We start from the raw sequence: 19,215 nt of genomic DNA, 5'->3' as shown, positions 1-19,215 counted from the left end.
CTCAGGCAAGAAAAAATTATAGGTCTAATCATACAATAGACATCAAAGACTATCAATGATACCGGTATTCCTTGGCCCACACTTTTATAAAACTGTTTTAATCCAGTTCCTACCACCAACTAGCTGTGATCCTGGCCAATCACTTTACCTCTGTAGGCCTGAGTTTCTTTTCCTAACGTACAAAAGAGAAGACTGGAACAGGTGGCCTTTAAAGACTCTTTAACTGTTGTTGTTTTGTTTCCCTCTCATACAAGGCTCATGATCTTGGAGTGACACTCTTGCTTAAAATAAACAATAGGGAGATTCTACAGCTTCTAACTGACTTCCGTTGTGGTAGATAGCATAATGGTCCCCAAAGATGTCTATGTGCTAATCCCCACAATCTGTGAATATATTAGGTTACATGGCAAAGGGTAATTAAGGTGGCAGAAGGAATTAAGTTTGCTAATTAACTGATCTTGAGATAAGGGGATTAGCCTGAATTATCCAGGTGGGCTCAATGTAATCACAAAGGTCTTTAAAATTAGAACACAGGGACAGAAGAGGAGGCAGGAGTGAGGCAATGTGAGAAGGACTCAACCAGCCTTTGCTGGCTTTGAACACAGAGGAGGCAGACCATGAGCCAAAGACCGTGGGCAGCTTCAAGAAGCTGAACAAGGTTAGGAGATGAATTCTCCCCTAGAGCTTCCAGAAAGAAAGACAGCCCTGGCCAACACCTTGATTTTAGTGCAGTAAGACCTGTGTTGGACTTTAGATCTATAGAACTGTAAAATAATAAATCTGTATTGTTTTAAGCTACTATGTTTGTGGTAATTTATTAAGCAGCAATAGAAAACCAATATATCAGATATTTGTTTATTCTTGTCTTTCTCCGTGGTCCATGTCCCTAAAATCTCTAGACCAAAGGTAAGAACTGAAATAATTCCCCATCTATGTGCCAAGCTTTTAAAAGTTATAGACACACAAATACCAGAAACCTCACTAAGCATGAGCCTCCTAATTCACCCAGACCCTGATGTTGGTGATGTAGGTGTGTCACACCATGCTGAACACACTTGGTGCCCTAGTGATACTTCCGGCCGCTAGAGATCGGATGATAATGTGGTGAGAGGCTGTTGAAAGCCTGGGAGGAGAGATGACAACAAAGAATCAATGCAGCAAGTTTCAATTCTAAAAGCCTTTCCCAGACCATCTATTCTATTTCATGCTAATGATCCAAAGTGGTTTCAAAAGGAGCAGCTGGTACCTAGCAAGGAATTAGGATCCAGCTGAGATAAGTCAAAGGAGCCTACAGATTAGATACTTGGCTTGTAAAAGAAGTTCTGGCCGGGCCAAAGTAACAAATAGATCAAAAGTGTCTGAAATGCACAAAAGCCTACAGAAATAAGAAAGATTACAAAACTGCACAAAGCAGTCATTTAATCAGTGTAGAAGTAGAGAAAAACCAGAGTTAAATCACATTTGTTCAGAGGCACATGTAACTAGGGGAACTGCAGCTGAATACCAACTGGACTTAGATACTGTCACATTCATTCAAACAGGGATCCTGAACATTAAGATAGTCTCTGCCAAGACGGTGGGTGCCCTCCATCAAAGCAATGGTCTGCTAAAATTAGAATTTTAAAGACTAAGAGAGTGATTGAATTATGATGTTATGTGAAACGGGTTGAATGCGAAATATACTAGAGTTAAACTGTATAAAGTCACATATGTAAAAATAGGAGGGAACAGAACTGTTCATGGGTAATTTTAAAAATCGCATTAACTTCACAGTGCTGTTTGTCCAACCACTTAAAATACGGTGTCATGCAGCTGGAGAAATCAACAGAAACAGCAACTGTTCTGATCTTTCAAGGCATACTAGTCAAAATTCTGTGGTGCTAAGGAAAGAAGATTACCCAACAATAAAAGAATAAGAAACAAAATTACAGAATCCACAATATTAACTTCATAGAGACTTCTTGGACCATAAGGCTCAAGAAAGAGTTCCTGGCAAAGTCGTAAGTAAAATCAGTATTCCTGTGTGGAGCTGGAAATAAATAATAAATTATACATGTATTTCACCCTTTATCATTAGACATTTATTTGTGACACTAGATATTTGCCAAGTTTTCGAAATTATTGTTTGTGGTTTGAAGCGCTAGAACACTTTGGACAAATGCAATTTAGACAAGAATATTTCTCTTAGCAATTTGTGATCAGTTTTAGGATGAACATAAGCATTCTCTCCACAGACTTTCCTTTCCTTTGAAAGAAACAAGGAATGAACATCCAAAATAAGAAAGTGGCATGGGAGTGGTGTGAATGGTAAGGTGCAGAGGATAAAACAAGAGACTTAACCTCCACAGAGCACCTGGAGTATTAACTAGTCCAAGTTTACTTGTAAGTTCCTAGGAGATTCCTAAGCCCTATTATTCACAGTGGAAAAACCAAGTAGACCCTAACCTATTCAGACATTGCTAGTGACTTGCGTTACTAGTTTGGGATCTTCAGGAGAAGAGATCAGAGGTTTAAAAAATTCACCCATGAAATGAATGAATTATAGGCTCCTGGAAATTAAAAAAAAATAACAGCCTCATTGAAATATAATTCACATGCTATACAATTCACCCATTTAAAGTGTATAAGTCAATGGTTTTTGTATAGTATTCACATATATGTGCAACCACCACCTGGGTTAACTTTAGAACATTCCCATCACCTCAAAAAGAAACCCCATACCCTTTAACTATCACTCTCTATCTTCCACCTCCACCCCTGCCCCTAAGCAACCACTAATCTACTTCCTATCCATATACAGATTTACTCTCTCTGGACATTTCACATAAATGGAATCATACAATATATGGTCTTTTGTGACTGGCTTCTTTCACTTGTCATTGCATTTTCAAGGTTCATTCATTGTACCATGCTGTAGCATGTACATCCTTTCTTTCCTTTTTCATTACTTTTGATGGTCTTAATAACATTCCATTGTGTGGGTAGACCACATTTTGTTTATCCATTCATCAGTTGGTAGACACTTGGATTTTTTGGCTACTATGAATAATGCTGTAATAAACATTCGTGTACAAGTTTCTGTGTGGATTTATATCTTCATTTTTCTTGGGTATGTATCTAGGAATGGAATTGCCAGGTCATATGGTAACTCAACGTTTACTTGAGAAAACCTGTCAGACTGTTTTCCAAAGTGGCTGTACATTTTACATTCCCATCATCAGTGTATGAAGGTTCTGATTTCTCTACGTTCTCTCCATCACTTATTTTCCATTTTTTAAATTACACCCATCCACGTGGGTGTGAAGTTATATGTCATTATGGTTTTGATTTGCACCTCCCTGATGATTAATGATGTTGAGAGTCTTTTCATGTTATTAATCATTTGTATATCTTCTTTAGAGAAATGTCTGCTCAGATGGTTTGTCCAATTTTTGTCTGGCTGCCTTTTTATTACTGAGTGTAAATGTTCTCTATATATCTTAGATATAAGTCCCTTTTCAGATATATGATTTACAAATACTTTCTCCCATATTGTGGTTTGTTTTTTCACTTTCTTACTAGTATTCCTTAAGGCACAAAATTTTAAAATTATGATGAAGTCTAATTTATTTATTTTTTCTTTGATTGCTTATACTTAGGTGTCATCTTTAAGAAACCTTTGCCTAATCCAAGGTCATGCATATTTGCACTTACGTTTTATTTAAACAGTTGTATAGTTTTAGTTGTTACATTTGGGTCTTTGGCCCATATTACGTTAATTTTGTATATGGTCTGAGGTTTGGGGGGGGTCCAACTTTATCCTTTTGCATGTGGATATCCAGTTGTTCCAGCAACATCGGTTGAAAAAACTTTTCAATTTTATCCACGTGTTAATAACCTACTTTCCCTAAACATACTAAAACAGAGAGTAAGTAGAAACTAATATAGTGTTTAAGTTCTTATTTTATAAGGTTAGAGCTTACAGAAAAACTCGATTCCAAAATACCATCTGCATCCATACTACAGTAATAAGTTAAACATGTTCACTAGAGAAACACTGGTGGAAATTTAAAACACCCCAGTATGTTGATGTGGTCATGTCAACAAAGACAGTTATGGACATTCAAGACATGATCTAGTTTTGTTTTTTTAAAGTAAGTTTATGAAAAGATTTTATTTTTACATTCTACTTCTGTGCCTGGATTTTAAAAAGTAAACAGTAGGGAATCAAATTGTTGCTACCTTCAGGCAGGTATCAATATTGTTAACAAAAAAATAAATATTTTGGCAACCTAGTAATTCTCCATTAATGTGTAAAGTGCTCTAGTTTTGAAGTTTAAGAAAGCATTAGGTAAAAACTTCAGTTTCCACATTACCTGTAGAAGTAACTTACATAATGGTCAATTTCACAGGCTCTGGTGATCCATTGACATTGACCAGGAACTCTTCTTCAAAGTGTCCCAGGATGGGAGAACTGAAGGATATCTGGATAGCCTGGACTCCACTTGGTTCGATGATGCCTTCCTTGGGACTGAAAACAAAGCAGGTCCCCACAGCCGAAGTTGGAGGGATCACGTTGAAGAGGGCATCAATGCTGCCTTTGTTGGATAGTACTGCCTATATCAAAAAGACAAGAATGAAAAGGTAGGCAACGGGCCTCTGATTTATTCTCATATAAGCACCAACACAGAAACAGCTGCAGGAAGTAGAACCACAGAAAAACTCCAGGGGAAAAATAAGCAGTCTTCTGTCTTGAATGTTTGAAGACAGGAATCCCAAGCCAGAAAGTAATTTTGTGTTTTTATCTCCTCTTTAAAATAGAGTTAGTCATATGCATTATATTCATGCTATAAAGACTGATCATAATCACATCTGTTGAAGAAGAACCTTAAAAGACCTTTTTTTTTTTATTCTATCTCTGAAGTAACCAAGGGAAGGTAGGTCTTTCTCTTATACACATGAGAAAGCTGGGATTAAGTGACATGCTGAAAAATAAAAAGCAAGCTACAATAGAGGATCAAGAAATATCTAAGCCTATGTTTATAACGTAGCTTGAAGAATGTAGAATAAGCTATTATTGTGGATTCCAGATTGCAAGGATTCTCTTTGTTGTACCATTAGATTTCATCCTATTGTGATATTTTCATCTCAAACTGTAATGGATGGATAACTGTTTTGGGATGCTTATGTAAGCCATTGATTTACTACAGAAAAGTTTTTTGTTCATTTGTCTGGTTTCGGTTTTTTGTTTTTATTTTTTGGCTGTGCAGTGCTGTGTGAGGCGTCTTAATTCCCCGACCAGGGATGGAACCTGTGTCCCCCCAGCAGTGGAAGCATGGGGTCTTAACCACTGGACTGCCAGGGAAGTCCCATACAGAAAAGTTTTATTCCTATATACTAATGTTCTGGAACCAAGTCATTGTCCATACTTGACTGCACACGAGGTGTGTGTACAAAGCTCATGCCTGGCATTCAGAGGCCTCCACAGCTGGCTCTGTCTACCACTCCCACTGGCACTTTCCACAAGTCCATCCATGAACTTGTACTATAGCCACACAGTCCTATTCCTCGGCTTCTAAAATACGATCTCTATTCCTTGCCAATGCTTATACCTGAATGGGTGAAGAGTCTACTGAGAAAGTACCTTCAACCTACATCAAGGCACTGGAGGAAAAAAAGAGGAGATGATGAAGAAAGATTCAGAAAAGTATGGGGGGCATGGCAGGAACTGAGAAATCCAAGAAAGAACTTTCAGAAGGGGTTGAATGGGGATAGAGGTTAAGGAGAATAAGCTTTGAGAAAATTCTATAGATTTTTAATTTTTAATTAGAGGCCATCCCTGCCCTTGAAGAAGAAAGTAATTTCAATAGAGTGTGATTGTAGAATCCGGAGTACAAATGTTTAGGGAGTGAGTAGGTGCAGAGGAAATAGTGGTTGACTATTCCAGATTCCTGTTTTGAGAAGATTAGTGGTAAAAAAGAGAAAATGAGGGTGGCAAAGCTGCAGGAAGGTATGGTAGGTGAGACCTAGTCTATTTATACTATTAAGTGAGATAATGCACACTTAAGGCCCAGCCTAGATGTTTGTTTTTGTAATAAGAAAAGGGGACTAGGTAACCCAGGTAATAGGGTCTGGGTGGATGTAGGGGGTCCACTAGATCAGGGTGCCTCCTGAGGAGCAGAGAAGAAGGAATCAAGAGCATAAGTAGGATACAGTCAGGGGCTCTTGCAAAGGAAGACAACCACTCCTGCCAAGAGAAGATGGATGATGTATCAAAAGAGGTACATAACTAAGTGTTACTTGATACGTTGTTCATCTTTTTACATTTATTTCCCACCTTCCTCATCCTATGTTCCCTGGTCATAGGAGTTATGCTTCATCCTTTATTCCTTTTAAAAAGACCACGTAGAAAAGTGATTATGACCAGGGTCTCAGAAGCCAAATGCCTGGGTTCAAATCCCAGCTATTCCACTGACTTGACTAGCTGTGTGACCTTGCAGAACCTGCTTGGCTTCTCTGTGCCCATTTTCCCATCTGTAAAATGTAAGTATTACTAAGAAACCAGGGAACCTGGGCAGCAGCTGTAGTTGCCACCTGGCACCAAGTACCACAGTGCATCTTGTTCGCTGTGTAGCTGACAGGGTCTTGGTGCTCCGGCTGGGTGTCAGGCCTGTGCCTCTAAGATGGGAGAGCCGAGTTCAGGACACTGGTCCACCAGAGACCTCCTGGCTCCACATAATATCAAACAGCAAAAGCTCTTACAGAGATCTCCATCTCAATGCTAAGACCCAGCTCCACTCAATGACCAGCAAGCTACAGTGCTGGACAACCTATGTCAAACAACTAGCAAGGCAGGAACACAACCCCACCCATTAGCAGAGAGGCTGCCTAAAATCATAATAAGGGCACAGACACCCCAAAACACACCACCAGATGCCGTCCTGCCCACCAGAAAGACAAGATCCAGCCTCATCCACCAGAATGCAGGCACCAGTCCCCTGCACCAGGAAGCCTACACAACCCACTGAACCAACCTTAGCCCCTGGGCGCAGACACCAAAAACAACGGGAACTACAAACCTGCAGCCTCAAAAAGGACATCCCAAACGCAGCAAGTTAAGCAAAATGAGAAGACAGAGAAACACACTGCAGATGAAGGAGCAAGGTAAAAACCCACCAGACCAAACAAATGAAGAGGAAATAGACAGTCTACCTGAAAAAGAATTCAGAGTAATGATAGTAAAGATGATCCAAAATCTTGGAAATAGAATGGAGAAAATACAAGAAACGTTTAACAAGGACCTAGAAGAACTAAAGAGCAAACAAACAATGATGAACTACACAATAAATGAAATTAAAAATTCTCTAGAAGGAATCAATAGCAGAATAACTGAGGCAGAAGAACAGATAAGCGACCTGGAAGATAAAATAGTGGAAATAACTACCACAGATCAGACAAAAGAAAAAAGAATGAAAAGAATTGAGGACAGTCTCAGAGACCTCTGGGACAACATTAAATGCACCAACATTCGAATTATAGGGGTCGCAGAAGAAGAAGAGAAAAAGAAAGGGAGTGAGAAAATACTTGAAGAGATTAGAGTTGAAAACTTCCCTAATATGGGAAAGGAACTAGTCAGTCAAGTCCAAGAAGCACAGAGAGTCCCATACAGGATAAATCCAAGGAGGAACACACCAAGAAACATGCTAATCAAACTACCAAAAATTAAATACAAAGAAAAAATATTAAAAGCAGCAAGGGAAAAGCAACAAATAACATACAAGGGAATCCCCATAAGGTTAACGGCTGATCTTTCAGCAGAAACTCTGTGCGCCAGAAGGGAGTGGCAGGACATATTTAAAGTGATGAAAGGGAAAAACCTACAACCAAGATTACTCTACCCAGCAAGGATCTCATGCAGATTTGACAGAGAAATTAAAACCTTTACAGACAAGCAAAAGCTAAGAGAATTCAGCACCACCAAACCAGGTTTACAACAAATGCTAAAGGACCTTCTCTAGGCAGGAAACACAAGAGAAGGAAAACACCTACAATAACAAACCCAAAACAATTAAGAAAATGGTATTAGGAACATACATATTGATAACTACCTTAAATGTAAAAGGATTAAATGCTCCAACCAAAAGACATAGACTGGCTGAATGGATACCAAAAAAAGACCCGTATATATGCTGTCTACAAGAGACCCACTTCAGATCTAGGAACACATACGGACTGAAAGTGAGGGGATGGAAAGAGATATTCCATGCAAATGGAAATCAAAAGAAAGCTGGAGTAGCAATTCTCATATCAGACAAAATAGACTTTAAAATAAAGGCTATTACAAGAGACAAAGAAGGACACTACAGAATGTTCAAGGGATCAATCCAAGAAGATATAACAATTGTAAATATTTATGCACCCAATATAGGAGCACCTCAATACATAAGGCAAATGCTAACAACCATAAAACGGGAAATCAACAGTAACACAATCATAGTAGGGGACTTTAACACCCCACTTTCACCAATGGACAGATCATCCAAATTGAAAATAAATAAGGAAACACAAGCTTTAAATGATACATTAAACAAGACGGACTTAATTGATATTTATAGGACATTCCATCCCAAAACAACAGAATACACTTTCTTCTCAAGTGCTCATGAAACATTCTCCAGGATAGATCATATCTTGGGTCACAAATCAAGCCTTGGTAAATCTAAGAAAACTGAAATCATATCAAGTATTATTTCTGACCACAATGCTATGAGACTAGATACCAATTACAGAAAAAAGTCTGTAAAAAAATACAAACACATGGAGGCTTAAAAATACACTACTAAATAACCAAGAGATCACTGAAGAAATCAAAGAGGAAATCAAAAAATACCTAGGAAGAAATGACCATGAAAACACGATGACCCAAGACCTATGGGATGCAGCAAAAGGAGTTCTAAGAGGAAAGTTTATAGCATTACAATCCTACCTCAAAAAACAAGCAACATCTCAAATAAACAACCTAACCTTACACCTAAAGCAATTAGAGAAAGAAGAACAAAAAACTCCAAAGTTAGCAGAAGGAAAGAAATCATAAAGATCAGATCAGAAATAAATGAAAAAGAAATGAAGGAAACAATAGCTAAAATCAATAAAACAAAAAGCTGGATCTTTGAGAAGATAAACAAAATTGATAAACCATTAGCCAGACTCATCAAGAAAAAAAGGGAGAAGACTCAAATCATCAGAATTAGAAATGAAAAAGGAGAAGCAACAACTGACACTGCATAAATACAAAGGATCATGAGAGACTACTACAAGCAACTATATGCCAATAAAATGGACCACCTGGAAGAAATGGACAAATTCTTAGATAAGCACAAACTTCCGACACGGAACCAGGAAGATATAGAAAATATGAACAGACCAAACACAAGCACTGAAATTGAGACTGTGATTAAAAACCTTCCAACAAACAAAAGCCCAGGACCAGATGGCTTCACAGGAGAATTCTAGCAAACATTTATAGAACAGTTAACACCTATCCATCTCAACTTCTTCCAAAATACAGCAGGGGGAAGAACACCCCAAACTCATTCTACGAGGCCACCATCACCCTGATAACAAAACCAGATAAAGATGTCACAAAGAAAGAAAACTACAGGCCCATATCACTGATGAACACAGATGCAAGAATCCTCAACAAAATACTAGCAAACGGAATCAAGCAGCATATTAAAAGGATCATACACCATGATCAACTGGGGTTTATCCCAGGAATGCAAGGATTCTTCAATATACGCAAATCAATCAATGTGATACACCATATTAACAAACTGAAGGATAAAAACCGTATGATCGATCATCTTAATAGATGCCGAGAAAGGTTTTGACAAAATTCAACACCGATTTATGATAAAAACCCTCCACAAAGTAGGCATAGAGGGAACTTACCTCAACATAATAAAGGCCATATATGACAAACCCACAGGCAACACTGTTCTCAATGGTGAAAAACTGAAACCATTTCCACTAAGATCAGGAATAAGACAAGGTTGCCCACTCTCACCACTCTTATTCAACATAGTTTTGGAAGTTTTAGCCACAGCAATCATGGAAGAAAAAGAAATAAAAGCAATCCAAATCAGAAAAGAAGAAGTAAAGCTGTTACTGTTTGCAGATGACATGATACTATACATAGAGATTCCTAAAGACACTACTAGAAAACTACTAGAGCTAATCAATGAAACTGGTAAAGTAGCAGGATACAAAACTAATGCACAGAAATCTCTTGCATTCCTATACACCAATGATGAAAAATCTGAAAGAGAAACTATGGAAACACTCCCATTTACCACTGCAACAAAAAGAATAAAATACCTAGGAATAAACCTACCTAAGGAGACAAAAGACCTGTATGCAGAAAACTATAAGACACTGATGAAAGAAATTAAAGATGATACAAACAGATGGAGAGATACACCATGTTCTTGGATTGGAAGAATCAACATTGTGAAAATGACTATACTACCCAAAGCCATCTACAGATTCAGTGCAATCCCTATCAAACTACCATCAGCATTTTTCACAGAACTAGAAGAAAAAATTTCACAATTTGTATGGAAACACAAAAGACCCCGAATAGCCAAAGCAATCTTCAGAAAGAAAAATGCAGCTGGAGGAATCAGGTTCCCTGACTTCAGACTATACTACAAAGCTACAGTAATCAAGACAGTATGGTACTGGCACAGAAACAGAAAGATAGATCAATGGAACAGGATATATAGCCCAGAGATAAACCCACACACATATGATCACCTTATCTTTGATAAAGGAGGCAAGAATATACAATGGAGAAAAGACAGCCTCTTCAATAAGTGGTGCTGGGAAAACTGGACAGCTACATGTAAAAGAATGAAATTAGAACACTCCCTAACACGATACACAAAAATAAGCTCAAAATGGATGAAAGACCTAAATGTAAGGCAAGACACTATAAAACTCTTAGAGGAAAACATCAGCAGAACACTCTATGACATAAATCACAGGAAGATCCTTTTTGACCCACCTCTTAGAGAAATGGAAATAAAAATAAAAATAAACAAATGGGACCTAATGAAACTTAAAAGCTTTTGCAGAGCAAAGGAAACCATAAACAAGACGAAAAGACAACCCTCAGAATGGGAGATAATATTTGCAACTGACAAAGTATTAATCTCCAAAATTTACAAGCAGCTCATGAAGCTCAATATCAACAAAACAAACAACCCAATCCAAACATGGGCAGAAGACCTAAACAGACATTTCTCCAAAGAAGATATATAGATTGTCAACAAACACATGAAAGGACGCTCAACATCACTAATCATCAGAGAAATGCAAATGAAAACTACAATAAGGTACCACCTCACACCAGTCAGAAAGGCCATCATCAAAGAAAGTATAAACAATAAAGTCTGGAGAGGGTGTGGAGTAAGGGAACCCTCTTGCACTGTTGGTGGGAATGTAAATTGATACAGCCACTACGGAGAACAGTATGGAGGTTCCTTAAAAAACTAAAAATAGAATGTTCAGAAGTAAGACAGAAAGAGAAAAACAAATACTGTATGCTAACACATATATATGGAATAAAAAAAAAAAATGTTCTGAAGAACCTAGGGGCAGGACAGGAATAGAGACACAGATGTAGAGAATGGACTTGAGGACATGGGGAGGGGGAAGCGTAAGCTGGGACGAAGTAAGAGAGTAGCATGGACATATATACACTACCAAATGTAAAATAGATAGCTAGTGGGAACAGCCTCATAGCACAGGGAGATCAGCTCGGTGCTTTGTAACCATGTAGAGGGGTGGGATAGGGAGAGTGGGAGGGAGACGCAAGAGGGAGGAGATATGGGGATATATGTACAGCTGATTCACTTTGTTATGAAGCAGAAACTAACACAACATTGTAAAGCAATTATACTGCAATAAAGATGTTTAAAAAAATGTATTACTAACTTCTCAGATTGCCGTGAAAATGACATTTATTAAATTGCATAACTTTTAGAATAGTGCATGACAAAGAGTGCTCATAAAAGACAGTAATTGCTATTTACGTCCCCAGTTCTAAGCAGAATGGGTTTAAGATTTACCTCTGCTTAAGAAGCAACTGATATGCACTAGTGATAACTTGAAGGCAACTCAAAGGTGTTAATGGTAACTCGAAGGACACATGTTCTTCTCTCTGAGCTGGTGCACAGATTGCCTTTTTTCTTGTTTTACCCAGCTCTTCTATAAGTTGCCAGTTCCTCTATTTTCGAGAATATGCATTTCATTCTTCTCCCCCCGACAAACCAGCAACTACTTATGTATAGGAATCCAGCAAATTGTTTGACAATACAGTTCTGACACCTTGTGATTACTAGTAATGCCCTTACCCTTGCAGTTCAACTCCTTGGAGTGGGGAAAATTTATAGTAGAACTTCACCTCTCATTTGTTTTCCTTCTAATTACACTGGGGAATAGCATACTCTTGGGGGTTAGTCTTCATGTGTCTGCTAAGCTCAGCAATGACTAACAGCAATAGCTAGTTACTCAAATTTGTTTCAAGTAGGTAATGTAATAAATTGAAAGAGAGATGCAATGATGCATCAGCATTAAATACGCAGAGAGTGCAAAATATTCCCCTAAGAAGCACCTTACCATGTCCTTCTCTGCCACTGCACAGCTCTCAAAACTGTCCAGTCTGATGCAGCACCTCATTTAACACTTACTTAGCTGGCTGTGGTTTGCTTTACTGTTCAATTATGGGAGGGTGGGAAGTGATGGTCTCAAGGACACTTCTGTTAAAATTTGTAAGAAATTATTATTACATTCAGAGAAACCCTATCCATTTTGTAACAGGGGAGAGCAAAATCTGACTCCATGTTGGATCTGTTTCTTTTATTTAACCTTTGCTTTTCATTGCTTTTGTTATTATAATCATACATAATGGCTTGCCTCAAGGCACCCTGCCCCTCTGCCTGAATGTTAAACTAAAGTGCCTTTGTTCAGCTCACAGGGAGACAATCTGACCCTTCCCACCTGTGAATGGCTGCAGAAAAGAGGAAATTAACACATCCCCTCCCAGATGCTGGCCAAGCCCGACCAGAGAGATATTTTGCAAAACTAATGGCCTTTTTACTTTACTTCCTCACCTCCTCCCCTTTTCTGCCCTATAAAAGAAACTGGCATCCAGACCCCAATAAGATGTTTTTTGCAAACACTATTCTGCCATCTTCTCAGTCTATCAGCTTTCTGAATAAAGTCACTATTCCTTGCCTCAACACCTTGTCTCCCAATTTATTGCCTTGTTGTGTAGCCAGCAGAGCGAGCTTGGACTCGATAACAATTCTGCATCCAAACTACAGGTTCCTTTCCAATGTGGCATCCATAAGACACAGTCTGTAAGGTGTGAGGGAAATTTGCACTGGATAAAGTACAGGCAGAGTATCAATTTAATAAGAACAATTTAATTTAATAAGAACTCATACCTTTTTTTCCCTCCCTAAGTGACCATTTGTTTTCAGAATGCAATACAGGACAATGCAACATAGTAGCTGTGCCACTTTCCACTTTATGTTAGTCATGTGAGTGATTACTTCATTTAAGTTATGCTCTTCCCTATATTCCATCTCATTTTATGTTTATTCCATGACATTAACATCTCTATTTACCTTTCAAATCATCCCATTTGGCCCATCCTTAAGTCTAATGAATGTGAGGACAAATGACACTGCAGGAAGCTCTCAACATCAATTGGGCACTTACCTCCCATGCTTAGGCTGAGCTGAATTGGTTGTAGACCAGATTTGCCCATAATGAGAGCCCAAGGGATTGAAAAGCCAGCAAAGGGCTTTCTCTTCCCACACAATGTAGGGCCTTAGTACCCTGGGGATCACTAACATTTACAGGCTGTGTGACCTTGCCAAGTTACTTAACAAATGTGGCAGAGTCAGGTTGGCCATTCACTGAACCCATATCCTCTTCTTCCTGTGCCTATAGCTAGACTACATTTCCCAGCCAGCCTTGCAGTTACAGACCCTAACAGGATATGAACAAAAGCGATACATGCCACCTCCATTACTACCTCCTATAAAAACCTCTCATGTGGGGCTTCCCTGGTGGCGCAGTGGTTGGGAGTCCGCCTGCCAACGCGGGGGATGCGGGTTCCTGCCCTGGTCCGGGGGGATCCCGCATGCCGCGGGGCGGCTGGGCCTGTGGGCCATGGCTGCTGGGTCTGCGCGTCCGGAGCCTGTGCTCCACAGCGGGACAGGCCGTAGCGGTGAGAGGCCCGCGTACCGCAAAAAAACCAAAACAAAACCTCTCATGTGCATCCCTCCATGCCTTTCTCCTACTGCCAGTGTGATACATGTGAGACTACAATCTTGCAACTCAGATGTTAGGGGTTGGAGCGCCATGAGATAGAATGAGGCTGAGTTCTTGATCCTCTGCGGTAGGAGAGCCATCTGCTGATGACCAAGCTTGTCTGGGACTTTATGTTAGGAACAAAATAGATATATTATTGTATTTGTTTGTTACAGTATGTAGGGTTACCTTAACTAGTAAAACTTCTCTAAGCCCCAGCTTCCTCAGCTATAAAATGGGGATAGTCATTGTGCCTTCTTCATAGGGTTTTTGTGAGGACCAAGTGAACTAATGCATATGTGCTCAACATACATGAAGGGTGAGGATGTTGACTGAATTAACCACTATTGCCTCATATGTCTCATGTGTAAAAACAGGTACAGTAAAACCCACCACTCATGGTTCTGTAAGAGTTAGAAATCACACACACGTACGTAGGCATGCACACATAATAAGGCCTGGAACTTGACACCTATTTGTCACTCATTAAATAAATGCTTTTATTGTTACCTCTATAGAAATATAAACACTTACAATTTAGGAATCTTTCTACAATAAACTTTCAATGGTTATAGTTTGATATAGTGTAAACAAGTGTCCTGAATATGAATTTAGTGATGAAGTGACACTGAAGTAACTTTGATCCTCACGAACCCATGGGTACATCATGTAAAAAATCATTTTCCATTTAACTGGAAAGACAAAGCAGGGAGATCTCTTCCAGAAATCAGGACGATTGGTTTTTAAATCAGAGAAAATTAATTAAAATTTTAAATTAGAGAAACTTCTGAAGTGTGAAAACAGCTACCCTCATTAGGACATTCTGGAAAATGTAAAAGGTTCTCTATCCTCTGATCTGTAGGATTCATGTTGTCAGAGATCAAGCATTAAATAGATGCGGAGACGTATTTATAGTGTCCCCCTTTGCAATTTACAAAATGATGATGATAAAACCAATTAACTTATGACTTTGATGCTTTTTATAAAGCTAGAGAGGCTGAAAAGGATGGAAAAAGTTGCTTCCCTCAACAAGGCTGGGAGGGAGGAGGAGGAGGAGTTCGATTGTTTGGGGTCTGAATAGGTATGAGTAATGGAAAAAATGGGATGTCACAAATTTTCTATCAATAAAAACACACACATAAAACAAAAAAAGCCAAGTACTTTTGAGTCTCAATGCACAATTCTAGTGCTTACCTCATAACAATGTACAGATCCAACAAAAACTTTTCCAATATCCAGCAACTCAAAGTTGAAGTGAATCTTTGGTCCCATTCCTTCCCCTTTGATTCGCAGGGGCAGACGGATCTCTCGGCCTATAAAAACAATTCAGATTTTATTACCCTCAGTGATGCTTTATTACCCCAGATTACCCACAACCTCTTATTAATGTAAGCAGTCAAGATTATTGCAACAACTCCCTACAATGGACTGAGGGAGTGTAATTTAACCAACGCTGAAGATTTAGCTTATCTTTAAGAAACAAGAATACTGGTTAGTTTCTTAACTTTAGGGGAAAGCTTATATTGCAAGCTAGGCTGACATTTTAGCAGAAAAAAACAATTAAAAAAATTTAACCCAATCTTAACTGTATCCTTAAGTTTTTTATAAAGGAAAATAATTTCTCTAAATCAGAGAAGAATGGCATAAGATGAGCGCTGCCATGGGGCTCCAAGAGACCTGTTCACACTGATCTTCCCTAGATTTAGGAAGAGCCAGGGCATTAAGGGATCTGAGTCTAGGAGTCTTACCTGACCCTCACTTTGCAGCTTCTTTCATACAGAGGAAATGGAATCCACTAAACAGTATCCTTTACTACACAGCCACAATGCACCCAGGGTCAATACAGAGCACAAGCCTTTAAAGTACTGACTGCTTTTGTCTCCCTTTTAAAATGGGGTATGTATCTGCATCTGATAATATGTGATCATTATAAAAATATTAAAAGGAAAGAAATTTTATCATAATTCCACCACCCAAAGATAACTACTGTTAGCATTTTGGTGCCAATCCTTCCACATTTAATCATATTTAAGAATTGTTAATGTAAATGAGAGCATCTGCTATAAATTATATTTAGCCTGCTTTTTTCACTTAACAATACATCTGGAACATTTTTACGTATCATCACCTAAAGATGTAGTAAATATTTTTAACCAGTCCTTCTTATTGGATATTTAAGTGGCTTCCAAATTTTCATTACAACAAATTACAATGTAATTAATATCCTTTAGTACATTTATGATCAATTTTCCTATGTTTTCTTTAAGCACTTTGAAGATACCATTCTGTTGTTTCTTGTCTTCCACCATTTCTGTTGAGAGCTTAGTTTACAGTCTTATTGCTCATTTGAGATTATACGTCTTCTCCTCTGACTGCGTTAAGATTTTCCTTTTGTCTTGTTTTTCAGCAGTTTTACTATAATGTCCCCAAGTGTGGTTTGCATTTATCCTTCTTGGGGTTTATTGAACTTTTTGAATCTGTGGATGAATGTATTTCATCAAATTTGGAAATTTTTTTAGTCATTATCTCTTCAAATATTGCTTATGCTCAATTTTCCCATTTCTTTATACACACACACACACACACACACACACACACACACACATGTATATGAGCTTTTTACCACATTCCACTCAGTTCTTATGTTCTTACTTGCATTTTGTCCCTATATGCTTTAGTGTGGCTATTTTCTTTGATTTATCTTATTTCCAGTTTACAAATTCTACCTCTAGGCATACCTAACAGGCTATTAAATTCATCTACTGAGTTCTTAATTTGTCATCATAACTTTTCCATGCTAGACTTCCTATTGGATTTTTTTGTAGTTTCCAGGTCTCTGCTCAATATTATCTTTAGTAAGAACATGTTAAAAAATCTGTGTCTGGAAATTCTATCACCTGGCTCTCTATGGGTTTGCTCCTCTTGTTTATCTTGGTGTTCTATCAGACTGTGCTACCTCCTCATATACTTGGTTATTTCTGATTGAGTGCTGATCAGTGTATATAAAAAACTGTAGATTTAATTTGAAACACTAAGATGTTATCTTCTTCCAGGTTCTGGCTGGTGACTAGGGGATATTAGCGATCCCAGATAACCTAATCTAACCATTGAAGATTCTGTGACGGAATTAAGCCCTGCAGCAAATCACTGGAGTGACTATTTTCTCAATTCTCCCAAGAAGGGTGTGTAGCTAGTACTATCCTACATATAGAAGAGAAGTTAATTCCTCATATATAAGAGATACCTTAGAACATTAGGGATTAAATACTCTTGGAACCCCAGTGGAGAACTGTCTTAATCAAATCTATGCTTGAAAAATGATCCAAAGCTGAGCTCTAGTTCTTATAAGGACTTATTTCTAGTCTTATTTCTAGTCCCCACTTTACTGGGTCCCACCCTCAAGCATGGGGGATTTCTAGGGCCCTTTCTCCTTGGGCATCCCATGAACTTCTATGTTTTCTTCCTTAACTCTGCTTAATTTTTCAGTCTCTGCAGTATTTCCCAAAAAGTCAGTGTCACTAAGGATAAAGAGGCCCCCCAAATCTGATTGTTTTGGTTTCTTTCTTCTCCTGGATCTTGGCCCGCAAATCCTTCACTGTCCTGGAAGCTCTCTTTTGCTTTCTAACAAGTTTAAAAAATATATTTTGTCTTGTTCTTTTATTCTTTTAGTTGCTCTGCGTGTGTGTGTGTGTGTGTGTGTATGAGAGAGAGAGAGAGAGAGAGAGAGAAAGGGAGTTAAAGTACCCAGCCCACCACTATAGGAAGTAGAATGCCAGAACAAAAGGATACACATTTGACAGTTTGACAGCTATGGCCATATTGTCTTCTAGAATGGTTGTACTAATTTACACGAAAACATCAACAGTTTTAATGGTTTCTGTCTTTCCATGTTCTCCCTCAAAAATCAATACTCGAAAATATTTGATAATTTAATAGGTTTTCCTTAAATTTGCACCACTAAAATTTCAAGTTATTTAGGGAAAAATTATGTATTTGCTCTGTGTGTAACATTTTGAACATTCAAAATTATTTTGATGCTCTGTTAGATGTAATTTTCAGTATTAGAGCAAATACACTTTGAACGACCAAGTGATATTGTTGGTTGTTATTAATAATATTAATTTATTATCATCATAATAATGCCTTGTGACATTTTATGTTCCACTGTCTTCTATTGCTATTCAGCATCTGTATCTTTAATGCCTCCTCTCCATGACTGTCCTTTTAAAGACAAGAATACTTGTCTCTGGGTCCCCTCTAGTGCTTGGCAACACAGTGGTCATTAGGCAAGTATTGCTTTGATTACAAGAAACAAGAGCAATCTTAGCAATATCTGGAAACAGCTCATTTATTCAAAGGGTTCTCCCAATCCATGTGATCCCTGGGAAAGAAGTTCCTCTAAAGTTCCTCTAAAGATCAGTGTTGGTTTGACAGCACTCTAGAGCATCAGTAAAATTCTCAGAGAGCCCAAACCTTATCACCCTACTCCATTATTTTAGAGTTTTCATCTTCAAACCTGTTTTGAAGGCAATGATTTGTACTCCTTGGTCAAGAGAAAAGTATTCTGACAGAGATCCAACTTTCAGAACAGCAAAGAAAGAGAACTGCAAATACATTGTGGAATAAACTGCATGACTATTTATAACTGTCAGGCTTAAAGCTTTCCCAATCTGTTATCTTGACTGCCTTCCTTAATAAAAAAAAAAAGAGAAAAGGAGATGTATTGTACAAAAGCAGTGAGCCAATGTTTCTTTGGGAATTATTAATTACTTCAAAGGAGACTTTCTTATTTGTAGCTAGCCATTTCCCTAACCCAGGACAGAATAGGAGTAAAGTAATACCCAGGCTTGT

At 38.3% G+C, this 19,215-nt stretch overlaps 1 protein-coding gene across 1 annotated transcript in view; it reads right to left on the bottom strand.

Annotated features, from left to right (window-relative positions):
- HYDIN (HYDIN axonemal central pair apparatus protein) overlaps positions 1–19,215 on the bottom strand; it is a 153,736-nt gene that overhangs the window by 43,244 nt on the left and 91,277 nt on the right. Inside the window, exons 10-11 of the mRNA XM_065898432.1 lie at positions 15,559–15,677; positions 4,373–4,596 (exon numbers count right to left, since the gene is read on the bottom strand). Of these exons, the coding sequence (XP_065754504.1) occupies positions 4,373–4,596; positions 15,559–15,677 (343 nt within the window). The remainder of the gene's footprint in view (positions 1–4,372; positions 4,597–15,558; positions 15,678–19,215) is intronic.

This window comes from Phocoena phocoena, chromosome 20 (genome assembly GCF_963924675.1).
Source record: "Phocoena phocoena chromosome 20, mPhoPho1.1, whole genome shotgun sequence".
Taxonomy (NCBI): Eukaryota; Metazoa; Chordata; class Mammalia; order Artiodactyla; family Phocoenidae; genus Phocoena; species Phocoena phocoena.
Note: the sequence above shows the minus strand (reverse complement) of the source record. Positions and strands in the feature narration are given on the sequence as shown.